Raw genomic sequence first — 19,990 nt, 5'->3', positions numbered from 1 at the left:
AAGGAAGGAGATTCCACCATCTCCCTAGGTAACCCATTCCTGTGCTTTACCACCCTCCTAGTGAAAAGGTTTTTCCTAATATCCAACCTAAACTTCCCCCACTGCAACTTGAGACCATTACTCCTTGTTCTGTCATCTGGTACCACTGAGAACAGTATAGATCCATCCTCTTTGGAACCACCTCTCAGGTAGTTGAAAGCAGCTATCAAATCCCCCTTATTCTTCTCTTCTGCAGACTAAATAAGCCCAGTTCCCTCAGCCTCTCCTCATAAGTCATGTGTTGCAGCTCCCTAATCATTTTTGTTGCCCTCCGCTGGACTCTTTCCAATTTTTTTCCATGTCCTTTTTATAGTGTAGGGCCCAAAACTGGACACAGTACTCCAGATGAGGCCTCACCTATGCAGAATAGAGGGGAATGATCACGTCCCTCGATCTGCTGGCAGTGCTCCTACTTATACAGCCCAAAATGCCATTAGCCTTCTTGCCAACAAGGGCACACTGTTGACTCATATCCACTGTTGACTCATATCCCCTGAACCTGTATTATCTCTATCTTGTTATGTGGCTTGGGTCTATTCTAGCTTTATCCATTATTGTACTAAAGGTATTTAAGGTTTTACTTTGCCCTCAGTGTGAGTGTTCCTGTCATCTACCCCAAGACTCCCCGCAAGATATTGAACTCCATAGTGTGAATTCTGGGTAGCCTGATCCTGGGGGAAGAACCGTATCACAGTCAGATCAATTGGCCGTTAAGCTAAACATTAGCAACCTTAAAAAGGGTTAGCCAACAAACAAAAATCACCAAAGGAAAAGAGAGCAGATGCATTTTCCTGTTTCTGTACAAGGCACTTTGGGATGCTTGGATGGGATGGCCTGCATTATCAACCTAGGCCAGCAAATGAAAGAAAGACCAGCTGATACCAGTCAATGGGCTAGAGCTTCTCACCTCTGGCCATTGCGGTGCAGTCATGGCGAGGACAGAAATAAAAACCAGTTTCTTTCCTCTGACGGACCTGTGTGGTTCTGTGGATATTAACCCTCCCTACCCTCCCAAATGCCCCCCACCCCCTCACAAGTCCTCTGTCACTACAAGTTGATTTTCAAATCTACTGTGTCAATAGTCCCTTCCCAAGAACACTGATTTCCAACCTTGTGCTTGCTTTGGTGGTTTGGTGATAGCAATTGATGGAGTGAATATTGCCAGAGATTGTGTTTATTACCTGTGTACTCACTGCAGCACCTCCTTCAGGCCGTGTCTGGGGTTTAGCTCTGCCAGGTTGATGCGGTTGTACTCCATCATTCTCTTGTGTCTTGCTCACTCAGGCCTCAACTGCTCCTGCTTTGTCGCTTGGCTCTCCGGCCAGGTCACTGTAGTTTTCCCCTCCCGGGGGAGTGCATGGATCAGTCTCTCAGGACCCCACTGTCCCAGGCAGTCTTCCCATTCACTGCCCCCTTAACAGTATCCCTTCTCCAATTTTCTGTAGTATGTGGCTGATGAATCTTGCCCACATGCTCAGGGTTTAGCTGATCGCCATATTTGGGGTCGGGAAGGAATTTTCCTCCAAGGCAGATTGGAAGAGGCCCTGGAGGTTTCTCGCCTTCCTCTGTAGCATGGGGCACGGGTCACTTGCTGGAGGATTCTCTGCTCCTTGAAGTCTTTAAACTACAATTTGAGGACTTCAATAGCACAGATATAGGTGTGAGGTTTTTTTTGCAGGAGTGGTGGGTGAAATTCTGAGGCCTGCGTTGTGCAGGAGGTCAGACTAGATGATCATAATGGTCCCTTCTGACCTAAATATCTATGAATCTATGAAATTTTTCCTAATGTCCAACCTAAACCTCCCTTGCTGCTATTTAAGCCCACTGCTTCTTGTCCTACCCTCAGAGGTTAAGAAGAACAATTTTTTTCCTCCTACTTGTAACAACCTTTCATGTACTTGAAAACTGTTATCATGTCCCCTCTCAGTCTTCTCTTCTCCAGACTAAACAAATCAATTTTTTTCAATCTTTCCTCATAGGTCATGTTTTCTAGACCTTTAATCATTCTTGTCGCTCTTCTGTGGACTTTCTCCAATTTGTCCACATCTTTCCTGAAATGTGGCACCCAGAACTGGACACACTATTCCAGTTGAGGCCTAATCAGCGCGGAGTAGAGCGGAAGAATTACTTCTCATGTCTTGCTTACAAAACTCCTGCTAATATATCCCAGAATGATGTTTGCTTTTTTTGCAAGATTATTGACTCATATTTAGCTTTTGATCCTCTGTGACCCCCAGATCCTTTTTCCCAGTACTCCTTCCTAGGCAGTCATTTCCCATTTTGTATGTGTGCAACTGCTTGTTCCTTCCTAAGTGGAGTACTTTGCATTTGTACTTATTGAATTTCACCCTATTTGCTTCAGACTCTTTCTCCAGTTTGTCCAGATCATTTTGAATTTTAATCCTATTCTCCAAAGCACTTGCAACCCCTCCCAGCTTGGTACTGTCCGCAAACTTTATAAGTGTACTCTCTATGGCTTTATCTAAATCACTGATGAAGATATGGAACAGAACCGGACCCAGAACTGATCCCTTCGGGACTCCACTCATTATGCCCTTCCAGCTTGACTGTGAACCACTGATAACTACTCTCTGGGAATGGTTTTCCAACCAGTTCTGCACCCACCTTGTAGTAATTCCATCCAGGTTGTATTTTCCTAGTTTGTTTATGAGACGGTCATGCGAGACAGTATGAAAAGCCTTCCTAGAGTCAAGATATACCATATCTACCACTTCCCCCCTATCCACACATCTTGCTACCCTGTCAAAGAAAGCTATCAGGTTGGTTTGACACGATTTGTTCTTGTGAGGGAAGGTGGTCTCCAAGAGCCAACTGGGATCAGAGTGCAGTGCTACAGTAAACCAGCAGGGGGAGTCTGAACTCAAAGGAGGACATAAATAGCTTACATTCCCTCCACTGAGGCTGAACCAGCAGGTCTAACTCACCGGTAATGTCCAGCCCGTTTACGAGAGAAAAGATGAAAATGCACACGAAGAGGTGATCAGTAGCACTCCAAGCTTCCCTGTCTCTTTCCACAAGGCCAAACCAGCCACCGTATGCCAGAGTAAAGGAAGCCTGGGGCTGCTGATGCTTTCCATGCCTATCCAACCAATGTCTCCTGGAAAGCTCTTTAAACATGGAGAGCACAATGCAAGTGCTAAGTATTATCACTCCTTCCTGGAGCAAGTGCCTCTGCAACTGCTGTCCCCTGCCTGTCTCTGGAAAAGAAATCCCCACCGAATTGTACAAGCAAGCGGAGGCCTTTTCAAATGCCTAACAAATGGGCTCAACATGGTGTTTGATCCCAGAGACTCAAACAGACCAGTCAGCTGCTGGGGAGACTTTGTTAGCTAGTTTTGCCAAGTAAATTGGTTTTCATTTTATGAGACTCATGTCGTTCCTTTTGTACATTATGTATTGTATCCTCCGACTCTCACCTTCATCTCAATTCAAATACACAAAGGAATGTGTGAAAGTTGGATGAAAGTTACCAGCTTTATGATGTCCCAGTAAACTGGATGAAAGTTACCAGCTTTATTATGTCCCAGTAAACTGCACACAGTCAAAAAAAGAAAAAAGTGTTCAGTGAAAAGACCGGAAAGGTCAATACCACGTGTCTAAGGTGCACATAACATCGAGTCACCATGCCCTACACATGCAATTCTCAAACACAACGTCCTGGGAAATACAGATCTGCGGCTTAAACAGATGAAATGACACTTTAATACTCAATGTCCGAGAAGGAAATGGATATAATTGATGCTCACTGTAGTTGTGCTTCATTTAACTTAAATGCATCAATACACACAGTCACACAAAGATCATTGGCCTCATTCCAGTCCCTTGACACATACCGTGCACTGAAAAGGACTTCTGTTTTGAAGCACGACATGGATTCATTCTGTATCTTAATGCTATTCTACTGCAATGTAAGCCCAGGAATAGCAGAACTTGAGCTAGCCGATGCTGGGTTTGTTAAAAGCTTGAGCATCTCCACTCATTTGTAACCCCGGTTAGGAATTCTTGAACCCTGGGTCTCACCTTGGGCTCCTTCGTCTTCCCTGTATTATGTGTGCCCAAGTCCAACCACCCATATCTCAGAATTCCTAGCATCCTCCGCAAATGTGGGGCCATTCTACCCCTTTGTTCAGGGTGTAGTGTGAGAAAACTTGATCGTCCACCAAACTTGACTGTCCAGAGAACAAAGAAAGTTGGCTTGTGTGATACTTTTGGCAGACTCTCAGAGCACGCATCGAGTGGGGCTGTGTCTATGTTGCAAAGCAATACGGCTTGAACCCTGGGTCCCGGCTTGACTCAGGCTCAGACCCTGCATCCCTGTGGAGTCCTGGGACTCTGGGTCCAAGCCTTGGACTAGCGTGATTTGTGTTTAGACAGAAAGGGCGTTAGCCTTGAGCCTGGGTCTGAACCCTGAGCTTACACTGCAGTGTAGACGTACCCTAAGGATTCAAGACCTCTTCCTACAAACACAGTGTTTTTTTTCCCACTCAAAACCACCTGAATGGATTAGGTTTGTCGATGATTTTTTCCCTCTTGCTACTGTGTCCATCCATTATCCTTCCCCGGGATTGCTTCGGACCCAAAGCAAATACATCAGTGTAACCCAGAGCCCTTTTCTCAGCTGATGAAGAGAACTGTGGGCATTCTGATGATAACCAAACACTGCAGCAGTATACCTCAGACATCTGATGAGTTCTCTCCTATATGCACGGATCGGTCTGGTCTTACGTTTTCTGCTGGTGTCGGAAAATTCAGTACAGCTTCTCAGCTAAAAATCCCAGACTAAACCTGAATAATCCAACATGTTTTAGGACCCGATACTGTGCTCCTCACTCAGGCAAAACTGCTACTGACTTCAATGGGACTACTCAGGGCTCTGATCCTGCAAACCCTTCTGCACATGGTTAGCTTTACTTGGGTGAATAGTCCCACTGCACGGCTACTCACCCGAGCAGTTATTCATAGATTTTAGGGCTTTCATTCAGACTGATCCCCTGCATAACACAGGCCATTGCATTCCACACAGTGATTTCCGAACCAAGCCAATAACTTCAGAACAAGCCATCCAATCTCAATTTAACATTTAACACATGGACATTTCCTGGATCTGGCTCAAAATGAATAGTGCCAGCCTAAGACCTTAGTATTTAGATTTGATTTGGTGTAGATAAAAGACAGCAACATACCTGTACTGGGGCATTTGCTGTCATGTCAACTTTTCCCTGCTCACACACAAAGGCTGCATTGCTATTAAACGTGCATTAGACAAAGAGGGGGATATTAATCGTCGTCATTCCCTTTGGCTCCATTTAAAGATTTCTGGCATAGACACCTTAATAATCCCTTGCTTCTTTTTCTCCAAGAGCTGTGAACAGTGGATGGAATTTCCCTTAGTGGTTGTGCCTATGAACCAAAAGTGAAGTTCACGACAGCAAAGAGAGCCTAAACTGGGCATCATTTAAAGCCTCCATCAGCCTGTGGGTCTTGAGCAGCGTATAGGGCCTTGTTCGGGGGGCAGTGAAGGGTCCACTCCTGCTCCCACTAACGTCAACAGTAAAACTCACTTAGATTTCAACAGGATCAGGCCCAACGCGACAATTATTGGAGTGTAACTCGGTGTAGAGTGGCTAATGCCAGCAAGCTCTCCCTGCTGCTAGCAGAGAACTCCACGTGTGTTCATGACCAGCGATTCAGCTGTTAGCACAATCATCTGCCTTTCAAAGCCTCCCTCCCTGTGCGCTCCTTCCAAGCGGGACGTTGCAGGTGAGAGCAGCGGGCTGCAGCGAGCACAAAGGTCTAGTTTGTGGGTTCAATTCTCACGGGGCCGTTCGCATTTTAAAAACGATCCCTCCCCACCCGCCTTCCACACAAGGGCGGCCTGTAGTGCCAGGAACAAAGGTGAGGCTCTCGCACTCCTACCTGGTAACAGCATCCCTGCCACGCAGCCAAATTACAGAGGGAACAGTCAGGAAGAGCAGGGATATCTGAACACCCTTCCCTTGGCACAAACTCCATTTCAGATCAGCAGGTCCTCTGACAAGTAAGCATTCAGTGGGCCGAGAGAGAGATCACACCTTCCGGTGAGCACACTTACACTAATGAATAGGGCCCTACCAAATTCGAGGCCATGAAAAACGTGTCACGGACTGTGAAATCTGGTCTCCTCCCACAAAATCTGGTCTTTTGTGTGCTTTTACCCAATACGACACATATTTCCTGGGGCAGACAGCGTTTCTCAAATTGGGGGTCCTGACCGAAAGGACGTTGCAGGGGGGTCACAAGGTTATTTTAGGGGGGTCGCACTATTGCCACCCTTGCTTCTGCGCTGCCTGCAGAGCTGGGCGGCTGCAGAGCAGCAGCTGCTGGCTGGGTGCCCAGCTCTGAAGGCAGCGTTGCCACCAGCAGCAGCCCAGAAGTAAGGGTGGCCGTACCCCCAAATCCCCCTACAATAACCTTGCGACCCGCCCCCCCCCAACTCCTTTTTGGGTCAGGACCCCTGCAATTACAACACCAGGAAATTTCAGATCTAAATAGCTGAACTCATGACATTTATGATTTTTAAAATATCACGGCTGTGAAATTGACCAAAATGGAGGGTGACTTTGGTAGGGCCTTACTAATGAAACACACCGGGCCAGATCCTCGATTGTCAGTCATCACACCGAAGCCAATGGTGCTCCGCAGACCCTGGGTATAGGTTATAAAAAATTCCAAAAGAAAGCACACCCCTGCGCACGCTTCTCCTCCTGGGGATAGGATGAGAGAGCAAAGAGCATGTCCCAGATGTAGGTCATGTTGCTTCAGTCACTACTAGAAGGCGCTCAGCTACTAGTGAAGAGCGTGGCATCAGAACCTCCGTAGACTAGAACGGATCGACACCAGCTGAGGATCCAGTTCACTTTGTTCCCTTTATTTCCCTTGGGAATAGTTCACAGCACTACAGGCTCCTGCTCTTTTTATATTAGGTATGGGCTGTCAAGCGTTTAAAAAAATTAAATCGCACTGTTAAACAATAATAGAATACAATTTGTTTAAATATTTTTGGATGTTTTCTACGTTTTCAAGGGACATCTATCTAGAACCAGACATCGGCAATACCAGGAGAGATGAGCTGGAGTGCTGAAGAGAAGCGAAATCAGAAAGTAACTGAAAAAATTCTCTGATTGATTATATCTATTAAGGGACAGCACATCCTAAATGCTCAATTACTGAGGGACAATCTACACTCCTTCCTATAGCTTCTACAACTAACTCTCTGTATAACTTTTCTTGAGTGAGGTACCTGAGTATTCGGATTCAAATATCTAAACTGTATCATTAAATTTATTCATCTGAATTTGGGTTATTGCAGATTATGTACTAGATGTTATTTTATAAGTTTTTAAACAAACTTTGTATCTGTGGATAATCTAAACACTATATCCAGATGTACAGACACACTTTTCTCAACCTTGCATAATGACAGGTTTCAGAGTAACAGCCGTGTTAGTCTGTATTCGCAAAAAGAAAAGGAGTACTTGTGGCACCTTAGAGACTAACCAATTTATTTGAGCATGAGCTTTCGTGATGCATCCGATGAAGTGAGCTGTAGCTCACGAAAGCTCATGCTCAAATAAATTGGTTAGTCTCTAAGGTGCCACAAGTACTCCTTTTCTTTTTTCTCAACCTGTGCATTATATAATTTTTACATTAGCTTTAATAAAATTTTTATATCTGGCACGTAAATACCTTGCAACGCCAGCTACAAAAGTGCCGTGCAAACGCCTGTTCTCACTTTCAGGTGACATTGTAAATAAGAAGCTGGCAGCAGTATTTCCCGTAAATGTAAACAAACTTGTTTGTCTTAGCGATTGGCTGAATAAGAAGTAGGACTGAGTGGACTTGCAGGCTCTAAAGTTTTACATTGTTTTGTTTTTGAGTACAGTTACGTAACAAAAAAAAATCTACATTTGTCAGTTGCACTTTCATGATAAAGAGATTGCATGACAGTACTTGTATGAGGTGAATTGAAAAATACTGTTTCTTTTGTTTATCATTTTTACAGTGCAAATATTTGTAATAAAAATAATACTGTAAAGGGAGCGCTGTACCCTTTTTACTCTGTGTTGTCATAGAAATCAATATATTTGAAAATGTAGAAAATCATCCAAAAATATTTAATACATTTCAACCGGTATTCTATTGCTTAACAGTGTGATGAAAACTGTGATTAATCGCGATTCATTTTTTGGAGTTAATCTCATGAGTTAACTGCGATTAACCGATAGGCCTGTGTTAGATTCATAATACAACCTTGAAGAAAAAAAAGAAACGTGTGCTTTGAAGCCTGCCTTCAAAACTAGGTCAAGAAACGGTCTGTTTCAGTCAGGGACCTCGGGAAAACCAAACAGCTCTACGTCTATTTCTATCCAACCAGGCATTCCAAATAACTCCCATTACTGGGGTACCTAAGCAGCATGCAGGTCTGGGAAAACACAGCATTTTACAATGCTCTGAGCAATTGATTAGCATTTTTGTGCGTGTGTTAACACTATAAAGGAGTCTGGGCAATTGAGCCCAGTGGTGTGAAGGGCTCGTTCCAAGGGCAGTTTGTTGAAATGAGCGGATGCCAGCTGATCCTATGCACAAACATCCCCGCGGCCTTCAACGGATCTTGACCAGGCCTTCTTCCCTTCCTAGCAGGTGCCTGATCCTGCAGCCCAGGCCCCCGTGAGTAGCCCCTGTGGATTAGGCGCCACAAATGAATACGTTACCATCAGTGTTCCCGCTAATTTTTCCCACCCCTGTGCAGAATGATTTCTTGTTATGTGCACCAATATGGAGGTGATGTGTGGTGGAGGTGGGGCTGAAGGGTTTGGAGTTTGGGAGGGGGCTCAGAGTTGGGGCAGAGGGTTGGGGTGCAGGGGGGAGGGCTCCAGCTGGAGGTGTGGTCTCTGGGGTGGGGCCGGGGGATGAGGGGTTTGGGGTGTAGGCTGCCCCGGGGCTGGGGCGTGGAGAAAGGACTCCCCCGAGCCCTCTCTCCCCTCAGTAGCACTTGGGCTGGGGGAGAGCGTCTCTCCCCCCACTGCAGCCCCAGGGCTGGGAGGGAGAGGCCTCTCGCCCCATCGCCGCAGCCCCAGAGCTGGGAGGGAGAGGCCTCTCGCCCCATCGCCGCAGCCCCAGGGCTGGGAGGGAGAGGCGTCTCTCCTCACCGTAGCCCCGCACACCCCATCCCACCACCAGCCCCCACCTCACCCCACTGCCATCTTCCAGGCCCAACCGTGGCCACATCCGAGTGCAGTGCGGCTCTGCTAATTAACTGTGCAGCCTCCTGCATCGCCGTGCACCATAGAGGGAACGTGGATTACCACCACCCTTGATTGTAAAAGGGAAGCAAGCGCCGAAGGGATGCTGCCTTTTTCCGGGGTGGTAAGTCTCCCAATCTGGAAGAGGATGTGAAACAGATCTCCCAGCAGCCTTGGCTCTCTTTTTAAATCTTTTTAAATCTTCCTTTTAAACCCTGATGCCTTCTGCCCAGCTCTGAACGGCTGTCCTTCCGCGCTCTCCCTTCCTAGTCTGCTCACGTCGCAGCCCCCTGACTAGTCATCACGGGAGGAACTGTGAGATGATTGGTGACGGCTGCCTGCAATCAGCCTGCAGGGAGCCAGCCAGTTTGTATGTCCGGGCCCATCCCTGCTCCGAAACAGCAGAGTGATGGACTCAGCTGCGCAGAGCTAGGCCTACCCAAGCAGTCAGGGGAAAGACAAGACCTGGGAAGTCCAGTGTGTTTGTCTTCCGCACTCCGCTCCCCTTTTCTAAGGCCAGCGCCACACGCGGCTTTTGTACCGATGTCACTATTTCCATGAGGGGTGTGATTTTTCTACCGACATAGTTATACCAGTACAGCTCCTAGTGTGGACGCAGTTATACCGGTATAAAGGTGCCTTATGCTGGTGTAATCACATTTATACCAGTATAACTGCGCGTACACTATGGCTTTAACTAGACTGGGTGAGTTCGGTGTGTGGACAGAGCCCTCAGCCATAGGAATTAGCTTGTTCACATCCTGATCAGCTTGCAAAAAGCAGAATGCCAAGCTATTTCCTTTCCTGATTTGCCATGAAACGCAATACAACGGGTGAGATTTATGCAGTGACCTGACCATCTGGCCATTGGGATGCACCCGCAGGAACATTCTCAGAGACCGGCAGTGGTAACGCAGATCGTAGTGCTAGACAGAATGACCTGCGCTTGATCAGCTTGGAAATGGGGCTTTAAATAGTAATCCTGCTGCGGCCTTCACTCCATGGCCAGTTTCTCACACAACCTCATCCCTTTTGGGTTTAAAGAATTGCTGTGACCATTTTAAATGCTGGATCAGCATGGGAGGAACATCCTGGTCACCCTTCTAACGGCCTTCATTAGCACCCGTAGGCTGATCGTTGGCCATCACAGCTCCGTGTGTCGCTTGGGTGGCTTCTCTCTTCCTGCCAGCCTTGGGGCCGTGCCACGCAAGTCTCTCCCTGGCGACTGGCCTTTCTCTGCTTCCAGCCCCGGTTCTTCCACCTGCTCCTCTCGGACAGTCGGCTTCTCCTCAGAGACCTCCTCTGCCTGCTGCAGCTCATCGGTGCCACCACGACTATAAACTGTGTGCACTGTGAATTCAGGGAGGGTGGCCTTCATCATGTGTAAGAAATTGTAAGCAGGAAGAGGAGGCTTCCAGGCTTCATCAGACAAAGTAGCTGAGAAGAGGATACAATCAGAAGTTAATGACCGAGGGTTGGGGCACAATGGATGGCAGGTAGGCCCAGATCCTGCACTGAGAACTGCACAGTCCTGTAGATCCCTCACCGTGCGATTCTCAGTGCAGGCCAGGGCCTATCATTTCTCTTTGGCCAGAGCAGTTTCAGTCAGCTATGAAAATCACAATTTAACTGCAGTTTCCATGAGCTACTCGGGACATTTGTTTTTCTCATGGCTGCAAAGAATTTGTATTTTTGAAAATGGATTTCTTCTTTAAACAGGGCCTTCAATTTGAGGACAATAATACAGTAAATTTAATAAATACAATATGCAGTCCTGGCCCTTTAAAATTCCTCCTGTAGTAGAGGAGATCTCTTGCCCTCCAAGGTGAAGTCCAGTGCGTAAGACTGTGAGCGCCTGTAAAAAGTTCCCAAAGGGCTAGAGGAGTTTTAAAGGGACAGGACTCGAAATACCATATTCTTGTTTTGCACATGAGAAACTGGTGTTTTTTCAAAACATCTCCATTTCCCCCCAAAGTTGTGGGTTTTTAAAAAAAAAATTCAAGCTTTGCATCACATTTATCCCCTTCCTTCAAACCATTTTGTCCCCAGAAAGATTTAATGCAAACCAACAGGCTTTGGTTATCGTGTGTTATGTGTATTATGTTTGATGTGTATTATGTATTATGCATTATGTTCTTATGTGTGCAAATAAAGCTCTTTGTTTAAAAGTTATTTTCGCTCCTCTAGAATTGCTGCACAAGGGAACCACGCTGACCTTATTTGACTAGAACCAAACTGGACCCACCCACCATGAAAAAGTATTAAGTATGTTGAAAAAGGTGGACAGTGGATGTCTTGTCTATTGTTCTGACTTTAGAAGAGAGGACTAGTATTAAGACAAATCCTTTGTTCTAAGTACAAAGGAAATCTCCTTCCAATGCATTAGTATGTCACAGCTGAACAGGGAGGAGGTGGAGATCACATCTGCCATATGAAGTAGTTGGGACAACTCTGACAATAATATTTTAAAAAAAAGATTTCAGTGGGGACTTAAGCATGTGCTTCAATGCTCTGTTGAACTGGAGCCTGAATTAAGAAACAATTCAGTGTACTGCTGAATTAGGTTTCTACAAAAGGAAAATGCCCTAACAGAAATATAGCATGCAAGGCATAAACACATGCACAAAAGCTGAAATTGGGACTTAAAGGCTGAAAAGGGCTTATGTGGGACATCACTGGGACACTGTCCTGACTCTGCCCATGGGTGAATTCTACACAAAGGCCCCAGTCCTGCCATGAACGGGACATGGGCACAAATGAAAAGCCCACACGATAGAGAAAATGATTCCTTCAATATAAGGTGAGCACATTCAGATCGTTCGCACAGACTCTGGGGAAACACCAGAGACTGAACGATGTTGGTGTCATTTCGGGCCCACCAAGATTGGGAGATTGGACAGAAAGGCGAGAAATTGAGCATTACTCTGCTGATAACAGGAAGTAGGAGATCGTTATCTTGTTCAAGAAAACTACTGAAAGGAAGGGAGGTAGACTGTTTCCATTAGATAAGAAAGGTTCTTACGTATATTTTTACTGGTAATTCTACAATTTGTGGGCATTAAAGCATGAGATAAATTAGTCTTGCAACTCTTTCCAAACTAAAATTCGATACAGCTGTTGAGGGCCTTTTATTACCACAAAAGCACCACATATTACTACCGTGTGGAGCTTTGTCTCCCTCTAGTTGCCAGACCATGTAACAGGTTTATGAGGGTGCCGCTGCCTCACGGTGCACACACCGATTCTTAGCTCAGGAAGTAGAAGCCATGTTTTTAGGTCACTAGGTCCTGAGTTCAGTCTCCACCACCAACCAGTCTATTACTAGGAAGCAGTAGCAGACTCATAAACCTAATATGTGGCCCTGCCACTAGAGGGGGACAAATCACCAAACCGTCTCCAGGGGTTTAGCGCTTCTCAAAACGTCTCAAATTCTGAAATTTTTCAACGGAAGAAAGGGATGCGTATTTCAACAAGAACATTGGCAAAAAGCGTGTCCCCTTGTCCAAGCCGCTGTATGTGAGTCGCACTGACATTGCCAACATCTGGTGTGTTTGGATAAGTCGGCTTTAAACAAGCACTCTAGAATCCAGTCGAACCAGCTTATCCAGATTTTAGTTTGGAAAGAGTCGTTCGGGAAGGGTGCTAGATGTTAGCACTCAGGCTCCATCTCCTGTTCGCCTGTGCCATCCCCGCTATCGATCAGCCCTACCACTACACCTGTCGCCATAGGATCCAGGTGCTATCCTGAGCTCAACAGTACTATAAAGAATATAGCTGTTGGTTCTGTAGGCATTGACTGGAAATGGTTTGGAAATTAGGATCTCTGAGGAATTATTCCAGTGGAGAAAAAGACTCCACTTACCAGAAACTACCCAGAGTACATGGGCATGTAGAGATGTCTTTAGCTGTGGAGGAAAAGAGATTTGGGGACAACAGCTGGTAGATACTATGTTAAAAAGGGATGTCCACAATCTTGTTATTGGCCACTAGGAAGCTAACCCAAAACCCACTGGAGTCTTTCCATTGACTTTAATGGGGTCTGGATCAGGCCCTAGGTTATCGCCTCAGAAAACACCTGGTCTTGCCCCAGCGTCCTTAACAATACACCAGGTTTATATTTCACATTGTTCCAAAGTTGAGTGTTAGTTTAGTGATCGTGAGTCTGAAATTGTTGTAGGGACGAATTATGAAAAGCTTTTTGGCTTTTTCCACCTCAATTCCCGAGTCACACAAGCCACTGCACAGTTACTAATAACAACAATACTCCATCTTCAAAGAATTTACGGTGCGAAGCACCAGATCCCCTTCCACCGATACCGCACTTCCACCGATACTGCACTTCCACCGATACCGCACTTTGCCAGTAAATGCACAGGAAGGCTGCATGCCTAGCACTGGAAGTTCCTAGTATGAGAATTGGGGCAGACTCAGGAGGCTTTTCATGAGCAGTCAGCATTGAGAAAGCCCAGTTCTCAGTAATGGGGGTCAAATACAGGTTTGTGGATTATTGCAGAAAACTGATGGCAGTTCAGAACTATTCCTACCCGGCTCTGGAAAATAAGCAGTCCCGCAAAGCGCCGCACCTCAGACTGCAGAATCCGAGTGGTCTTTTCTGGCTGGACTATTTGTGCTTTGGCTCAAGCACAGAATAACTGTACTTTCCCATCATTAAATAACCATGACAGACAATTGAGCACAGTGCTTAGAAACATCACACAAACATGCATACTTACTGCTGGGAATCTCGAGCCCGGCTATTAATTTCTCGAGCCAAGACAAAATGTTCGTTTCGGTGACAGATTGGTCCGAAGGAAATGCAAATACTTCCCCGCCGGAATGAAGGTTCACCCAGGCAAGAAGTGGCAGAGGAGGTGGAATGCTGAAATATGCCCTCAGGACTCCTCTGCCTACAGGAGTGGTTTTCCTGTGGAACAGATCAGATTGAACTTGTTCACGAACACTTTAGCAATGAGACAGGAACAGGATGTCCCGATTTCATAGGAACAATCCCGATATTGGAGGCTTTTTCTTATATAGGTACCTATTACCCCCACCCCCTGTCCTGATATTTCACTCTTTCTATCTGGTCACCCTCGACAGGGATGAGCAGCAAAGGCCAGATCCTGTGAGGTGCTGAGCGCTCTGCCCTGATCCAGCAAAGCACTTAAGCCCGTGCTTAACTTCAAGTATGTGGCCAGTTGCATGGAGGTCAATAAGATTACCCATGTGCTTCTCGGTAAATGTGCTTCAGCTGGATCAGACCTAATGTATCTGTGTGAGAGCGACCATTTAATAGGGACAGGTTTCAGAGTAACAGCCGTGTTAGTCTGTATTCGCAAAAAGAAAAGGAGTACTTGTGGCACCTTAGAGACTAACCAATTTATTTGAGCATGAGCTTTCGTGAGCTACAGCTCACTTCATCAGATGTATACCGTGGAAACTGCAGCAGACTTTATATACACACAGAGATCATGAAACAATACCTCCTCCCACCCCACTGTCCTGCTGGTAATAGCTTATCTAAAGTGATCATCAGGTGGGCCATTTCCAGCACAAATCTAGGTTTTCTCACCCTCACCCCCCCACACAAATTCACTCTCCTGCTGGTGCTAGATATATGCCATCATGTGCCAGCAATGCCCCTCTGCCATGTACATTGGTCAAACTGGACAGTCTCTACGTAAAAGAATAAATGGACACAAATCAGATGTCAAGAATTATAACATTCATAAACCAGTCGGAGAACACTTCAATCTCTCTGGTCACGCAATCACAGACATGAAGGTCGCTATCTTAAAACAAAAAAACTTCAAATCCAGACTCCAGCGAGAAACTGCTGAATTGGAATTCATTTGCAAATTGGACACTATTAATTTAGGCTTAAATAGAGACTGGGAGTGGCTAAGTCATTATGCAAGGTAGCCTGTTTCCTCTTGTTTTTTCCTACCCCCCCCCACCCCCAGATGTTCTGGTTTAACTTGGATTTAAACTTGGAGAGTGGTCAGTTTAGATGAGCTATTACCAGCAGGAGAGTGAGTTTGTGTGTGTATGGGGGTGGGGGGGATGTGAGAAAACCTGGATTTATGCAGGAAATAGCCCGACTTGATTATGTAAAGAGTTGTCACTTTGGATGGGCTAGCACCAGCAGGAGAGTGAATTTGTGTGGGGGGGTGGAGGGTGAGAAAACCTAGATTTGTGCTGGAAATGGCCCACCTGATGATCACTTTAGATAAGCTATTACCAGCAGGACAGTGGGGTGGGAGGAGGTATTGTTTCATGATCTCTGTGTGTATATAAAGTCTGCTGCAGTTTCCACGGTATACATCTGATGAAGTGAGCTGTAGCTCACGAAAGCTCATGCTCAAATAAATTGGTTAGTCTCTAAGGTGCTACAAGTCCTCCTTTTCATTTAATAGGGAGGAAGTGTGGCCCACTGTGTAGGGGCATGGGGGCGGGGGTGACTTCACTCATGTGAAGATGATCAGCATCAGCCTTATGAATCACTTAAGTCCTGCGATGAGCGCTGCCGAGGCGTGGGGCTGGTTTTCTGCACAGTCGTGAATTTCACCCTAGAAGAGGAGGGTGCATTTTACTAGCTACAAAGCAAACAGGCATCTCCTTCCCAGTCTAGCCATTTAAACGACACAATCTTTTCCTCTTTGAAACTAGACTTCTTCCTTCCAAAAAGGTGATTTTCCTTTTTAAATAAAGAAGAGTGGAGGACAGGAGCGGGAAGGGAGAATTTGAGAAGGCCAAAAGTTCACGGGGTGCTTATATCCCGCACATTACTGGCAACCAGGTTGTTTTCTCTTAAAAAAAGAAAGAAGGTGCCTTCCCCATCAGCTAAATTACTCCCCACCCCGCAGTACAGTTCTCAGTAGGCAGAGCACTTTCTGATTAATTTATTGAGGTGCCTTGGGGAAGAGAAAAAAATTAAGAGATGGAATAATTAAAAATACATGTGGGGGAAGGGATAAAAATCTTCCCTCCTGCAACTTTGTGTTTCTTGGCTGTCATCTTTGCTCTGTTGTGCAAGTCGGTTGCTTGGGGCTGGGCGGGGCGGGGCGGGCCGGTCCCTTCTTTTGCTCTAATTCTTTCGCTCCTTCTTTTGAAAACTTTCCTTTCTCTCCCACACCCAGCCCTTCATCGCATTGTTCATGAGTATTTTCACCTTAGTTACTCAGAAAGTAAAATCAATCAAATGAGCTCCTTCAGCAAGAATTAATTGACCCTGTTCTCCTATGGATGAAAAATAAATGGCATCAGTTACAAGAACAAGGCTATTGATAGTTTAATAGTTGATAGTTTAGTAGTTTTCCTTGAACATGGATAGTCATCATTCAACTCTGACTGCACTTGGCTCTTTGGGTCACTGTTTCGCTGTTGTACATGCCTACATTATTAAAGACTTTAATCACTGCTAAATAACTCAGCATCAGCATAGGAATATGGACATAGGACTGGTATGGACCTCCTGCATCTCCAGGCAACCTTGCCATGATTCCCAGTGAGTTCACACTGAATAACTGGTTAAAAAAACAGCTAGATGGTGTTTTCAGTAACTGCAGAACCAGCTTTAGCATCCCTCAGAATGCTGTGAGCTAGGGTCCTGGAAAGAAGCAAACATGTTTTTTCAAGCTCACAGGTTCATCCAGCAAGCGAGAAATGCCTCGTGGCCTTTTCCATTCGCCAAACTCAACATTTCCATTCTCACTCTTTGATTTAGGCCTCCATCGCTGAACAAAATGAGTAAGGGTTTTTCCAGGCTCAAGTAGTGGGGGAGATTTTCCACTGTGATTTCTGGCTGCAAGAGAACAAAGTGAGATGGGTTTTAGGGTGAAAGGATCAAGGCCAGAAGAATGCAGGGGCTAATTTTACGGAGTGGTGCCATTTATATGTTGGGTGGAAGCTGCTCAGATTATGGACGTGTTTAAAACGCCTGGAACGCAGACACATGAATCCAGCGGGCTTAACAACGCATGTGGGTGTGAAACTCACCCCTCTCCAGTGGAATGGTGCAAAGCCTAGGCACCACTTAGATATAACCCCACCCTCCCAGCAATTGTTTAAACACATCTATGAACGCATCGCAGATGGTCATGCAGTATCTCATGAACTCCCCGGGGAACTGAGAAAGCGCGTTTATTTTTACCGTACACAGCAATTATACTTACAAATGTTTCCAGTAATTGGGACCTGATTGTCTGAACTATGTCCAGTGCACTCTGTTTTGACAGCGGGATGCTATCTAGTCTGTGATCTTCATGCCTAGCGAGAAGCAGCACTGGGAGAGGAACAGCATATTTACGGGCCCTACAGGAAAATGGTTTATTACAACAATTGAATGCAACATCTTACGCACAACGCATTGTTTATGTCCTTAGGGGCTGGAGTAAGTACACTGTGGGGAAAGGCAGGGGAGGGAGAGAGACTTGAAGTCATCAGGGTCTCAATCCTGTAAGGTCCTGAGCACTCTAGGATCCAGCAAAGCGTTTGAACTCTGTGCTTGAGTCATAGACCTTTAAGGTCAGAAAGGACCACCGTGATCCTCCAGTCTGGCCCTGACTTCAGTGGGGTTCCTCACATGCTTCAAGTCAGGCATGTGCTTACACGGTCTGCTGGATTGAGCATGGAGAACCCGATTTGTAGAGGTACTTAGGCACCAAAAGATGCAGATAGGTCCCTAGGCTGCAAACACCGATGTTAATGGGAGTCTGGCACTTCGGTGAATTGAGAATCCTACTACGTGTCGATCTGCTTCTTCAGACAACCAAACACCCTTAAAAATCTGGCCCCAGCTGCTCGGCCCCTCGCAGGAGCGAGCTCAAAGGCCCTGATTCGCTTTAATGTTGAGCATGTGATGAGGTGGTGGGCTGAATCACGGCCTAAATGGGGGTCTATGTTCACCGGCCTCAGTGGGAAAACTGTAGATGCCCAGCACAGAGGAAGCACCTAGCGCCGTGTGTCTGAACATTGAAATGGCCAGCAGCCGCTCGCTGCAATATAGCAGAGTCAACAAGGACTTGGGCAAAGTTTTGCATCTAGTTTTAAAACTCTAGAAAGGGGCTTCCCTTCTGTTGGTTCCCAGCCACATGGCTTTATAGCACAAAGAAACTCTTGGGGCCCAGGGTATAAACTGAGATTGATGCCCTTTTGAAGGCTGAAGGAATGGGGTCTGGAGAGACAGCCACGGACTTCAATGGGATTTGGATCAGGCCCACTCTGCACAGGAAGCCGAGGAGAAATAAGCAGCTAAAAGTAACCAACAAAGGGGGAAAAAACGGAGGGGGAGACTTTTTCTTTTGCTTCTTTCTGATGGGTGAAGGAGGGATGAACATTTTCTCCACACCCCCACACTACTCTGAAAAAGGGGAGGTTCTGCCTTTTTTTTTTTTTTTTACATTATAAGTTTGATCTTGCCTGCCCCGGCCAATTCTGTGGGTAGAGAACTAGCAAGGTTGTGAGATGACAAGAAAGCGAAAACTTAGCAACTGAGACTGGGGAAAAGATTCCTTCAACAGAGACATAAAGTGACTTATCCAAGCTTATCCAGGAGGTCAGTGGCAGAGCCAGGAGAGAATCCAGTTCTCCTGCATTCCTGCCCAGGGTCCTCTCATAGTTAGCTAACATAAGAACGGCCATACTGGGTCAGACCAAAGGTCCATCTAGCCAAGCATCCAGTCTTCCGACAGTGGCCAGTGCCAGGTGCCCCAGAGGGAATGAACAGAACAGGTCATCAAGTGATCCACGCCCTGTCGCCCATCTCTGTTTACAGGGCAGTGCAGGCCTTATGGCCCTCTCTACACTATGGCTTGTAGCTGTATTTGAACAGTTATGGTAATGCCCGGACAGTTGGAACATTGTCCTTAAAATACAACGGAATTCACTCAGGTGCAGATCAGTTCATATTCTTGCCAAAAAGGAAAAAAACAAACACTTACAGAACCAACGCATCATCTTCAGCATACAGTCCTATTGTTACATATCCCCGGAGCATGTTTCCTGCTTTGACAAAAGCTTCCCTTGCTGTAAAAATACATAAATAAGTAAATAAACATCCCAAAGAAAAGTGCATTTTTTCCCTTTGCAAATCCGAGAGGGCAACTGAGTGCTGGAACAGGTTTCCAAGGGAGGTGGTGGAATCCCCGTCTTTGGCGATTGTTAAGAACAGGTTGGACAAACACCTGCCAGGGATGGTCTAGGTTTACTTGGTGTTGTCTCTGACCTCTTGAGTTCCCTTCCAGCCCTGCATTTCTACGATCAGACACTGTTGGCAGCAATAGCAAAGCCTGGGGCATGGGCTGTTTTTTTGTTCTGTGTTTGTACAGCGCCTAGCACCGTGAGGTCCTGCTCTCTGACTGTGACTCCTAGGCACTACGATGATACAAACAATGACCAATAATATATAGTATCTACATCCTGATGGAAGGCCAATACAAGCACACTGTCTTACTGATTTTACGCTTACACACCTTTAAATCCAGCAAACTAATTCCTTCAAACTTGGCTTGACTTTTAAAACTTGGCGAGACCCTTCCGAATTAATTATTAATTATTATTATTTATGTGGACTTCCATAGCACCAAAGAGCCCCGGTCATGGACCAAGACCGCACTGTGCTAGGCGCTGTACAAACACTGATGGTGTGG

At 46.0% G+C, this 19,990-nt stretch overlaps 1 protein-coding gene across 5 annotated transcripts in view; it reads right to left on the bottom strand.

Moving 5' to 3' along the window:
• Positions 1 to 3,558: 3,558 nt before the first annotated feature.
• The window catches only part of TXNDC16 (thioredoxin domain containing 16), an 87,342-nt gene continuing 70,910 nt past the window's right edge, over positions 3,559 to 19,990 (bottom strand). For 4 of the 5 annotated variants that reach the window (XM_048852155.2, XM_048852160.2, XM_048852154.2 and 1 more), the window contains 5 exons: positions 19,283 to 19,367; positions 17,516 to 17,654; positions 16,985 to 17,145; positions 14,075 to 14,265; positions 3,559 to 10,778 (listed from right to left, as the gene is read on the bottom strand). In XM_048852155.2, coding sequence (XP_048708112.2) covers positions 10,486 to 10,778; positions 14,075 to 14,265; positions 16,985 to 17,145; positions 17,516 to 17,654; positions 19,283 to 19,367 — 869 coding nt within the window. In that variant the 3' untranslated portion in view covers positions 3,559 to 10,485. The remainder of the gene's footprint in view (positions 10,779 to 14,074; positions 14,266 to 16,984; positions 17,146 to 17,515; positions 17,655 to 19,282; positions 19,368 to 19,990) is intronic. The other variant, XM_075129996.1, reaches the window with a different exon arrangement.

This window comes from Caretta caretta, chromosome 6 (genome assembly GCF_965140235.1).
Source record: "Caretta caretta isolate rCarCar2 chromosome 6, rCarCar1.hap1, whole genome shotgun sequence".
NCBI lineage: Eukaryota > Metazoa > Chordata > Testudines > Cheloniidae > Caretta > Caretta caretta.
This window is presented reverse-complemented; position numbering and strand designations above follow the sequence as displayed.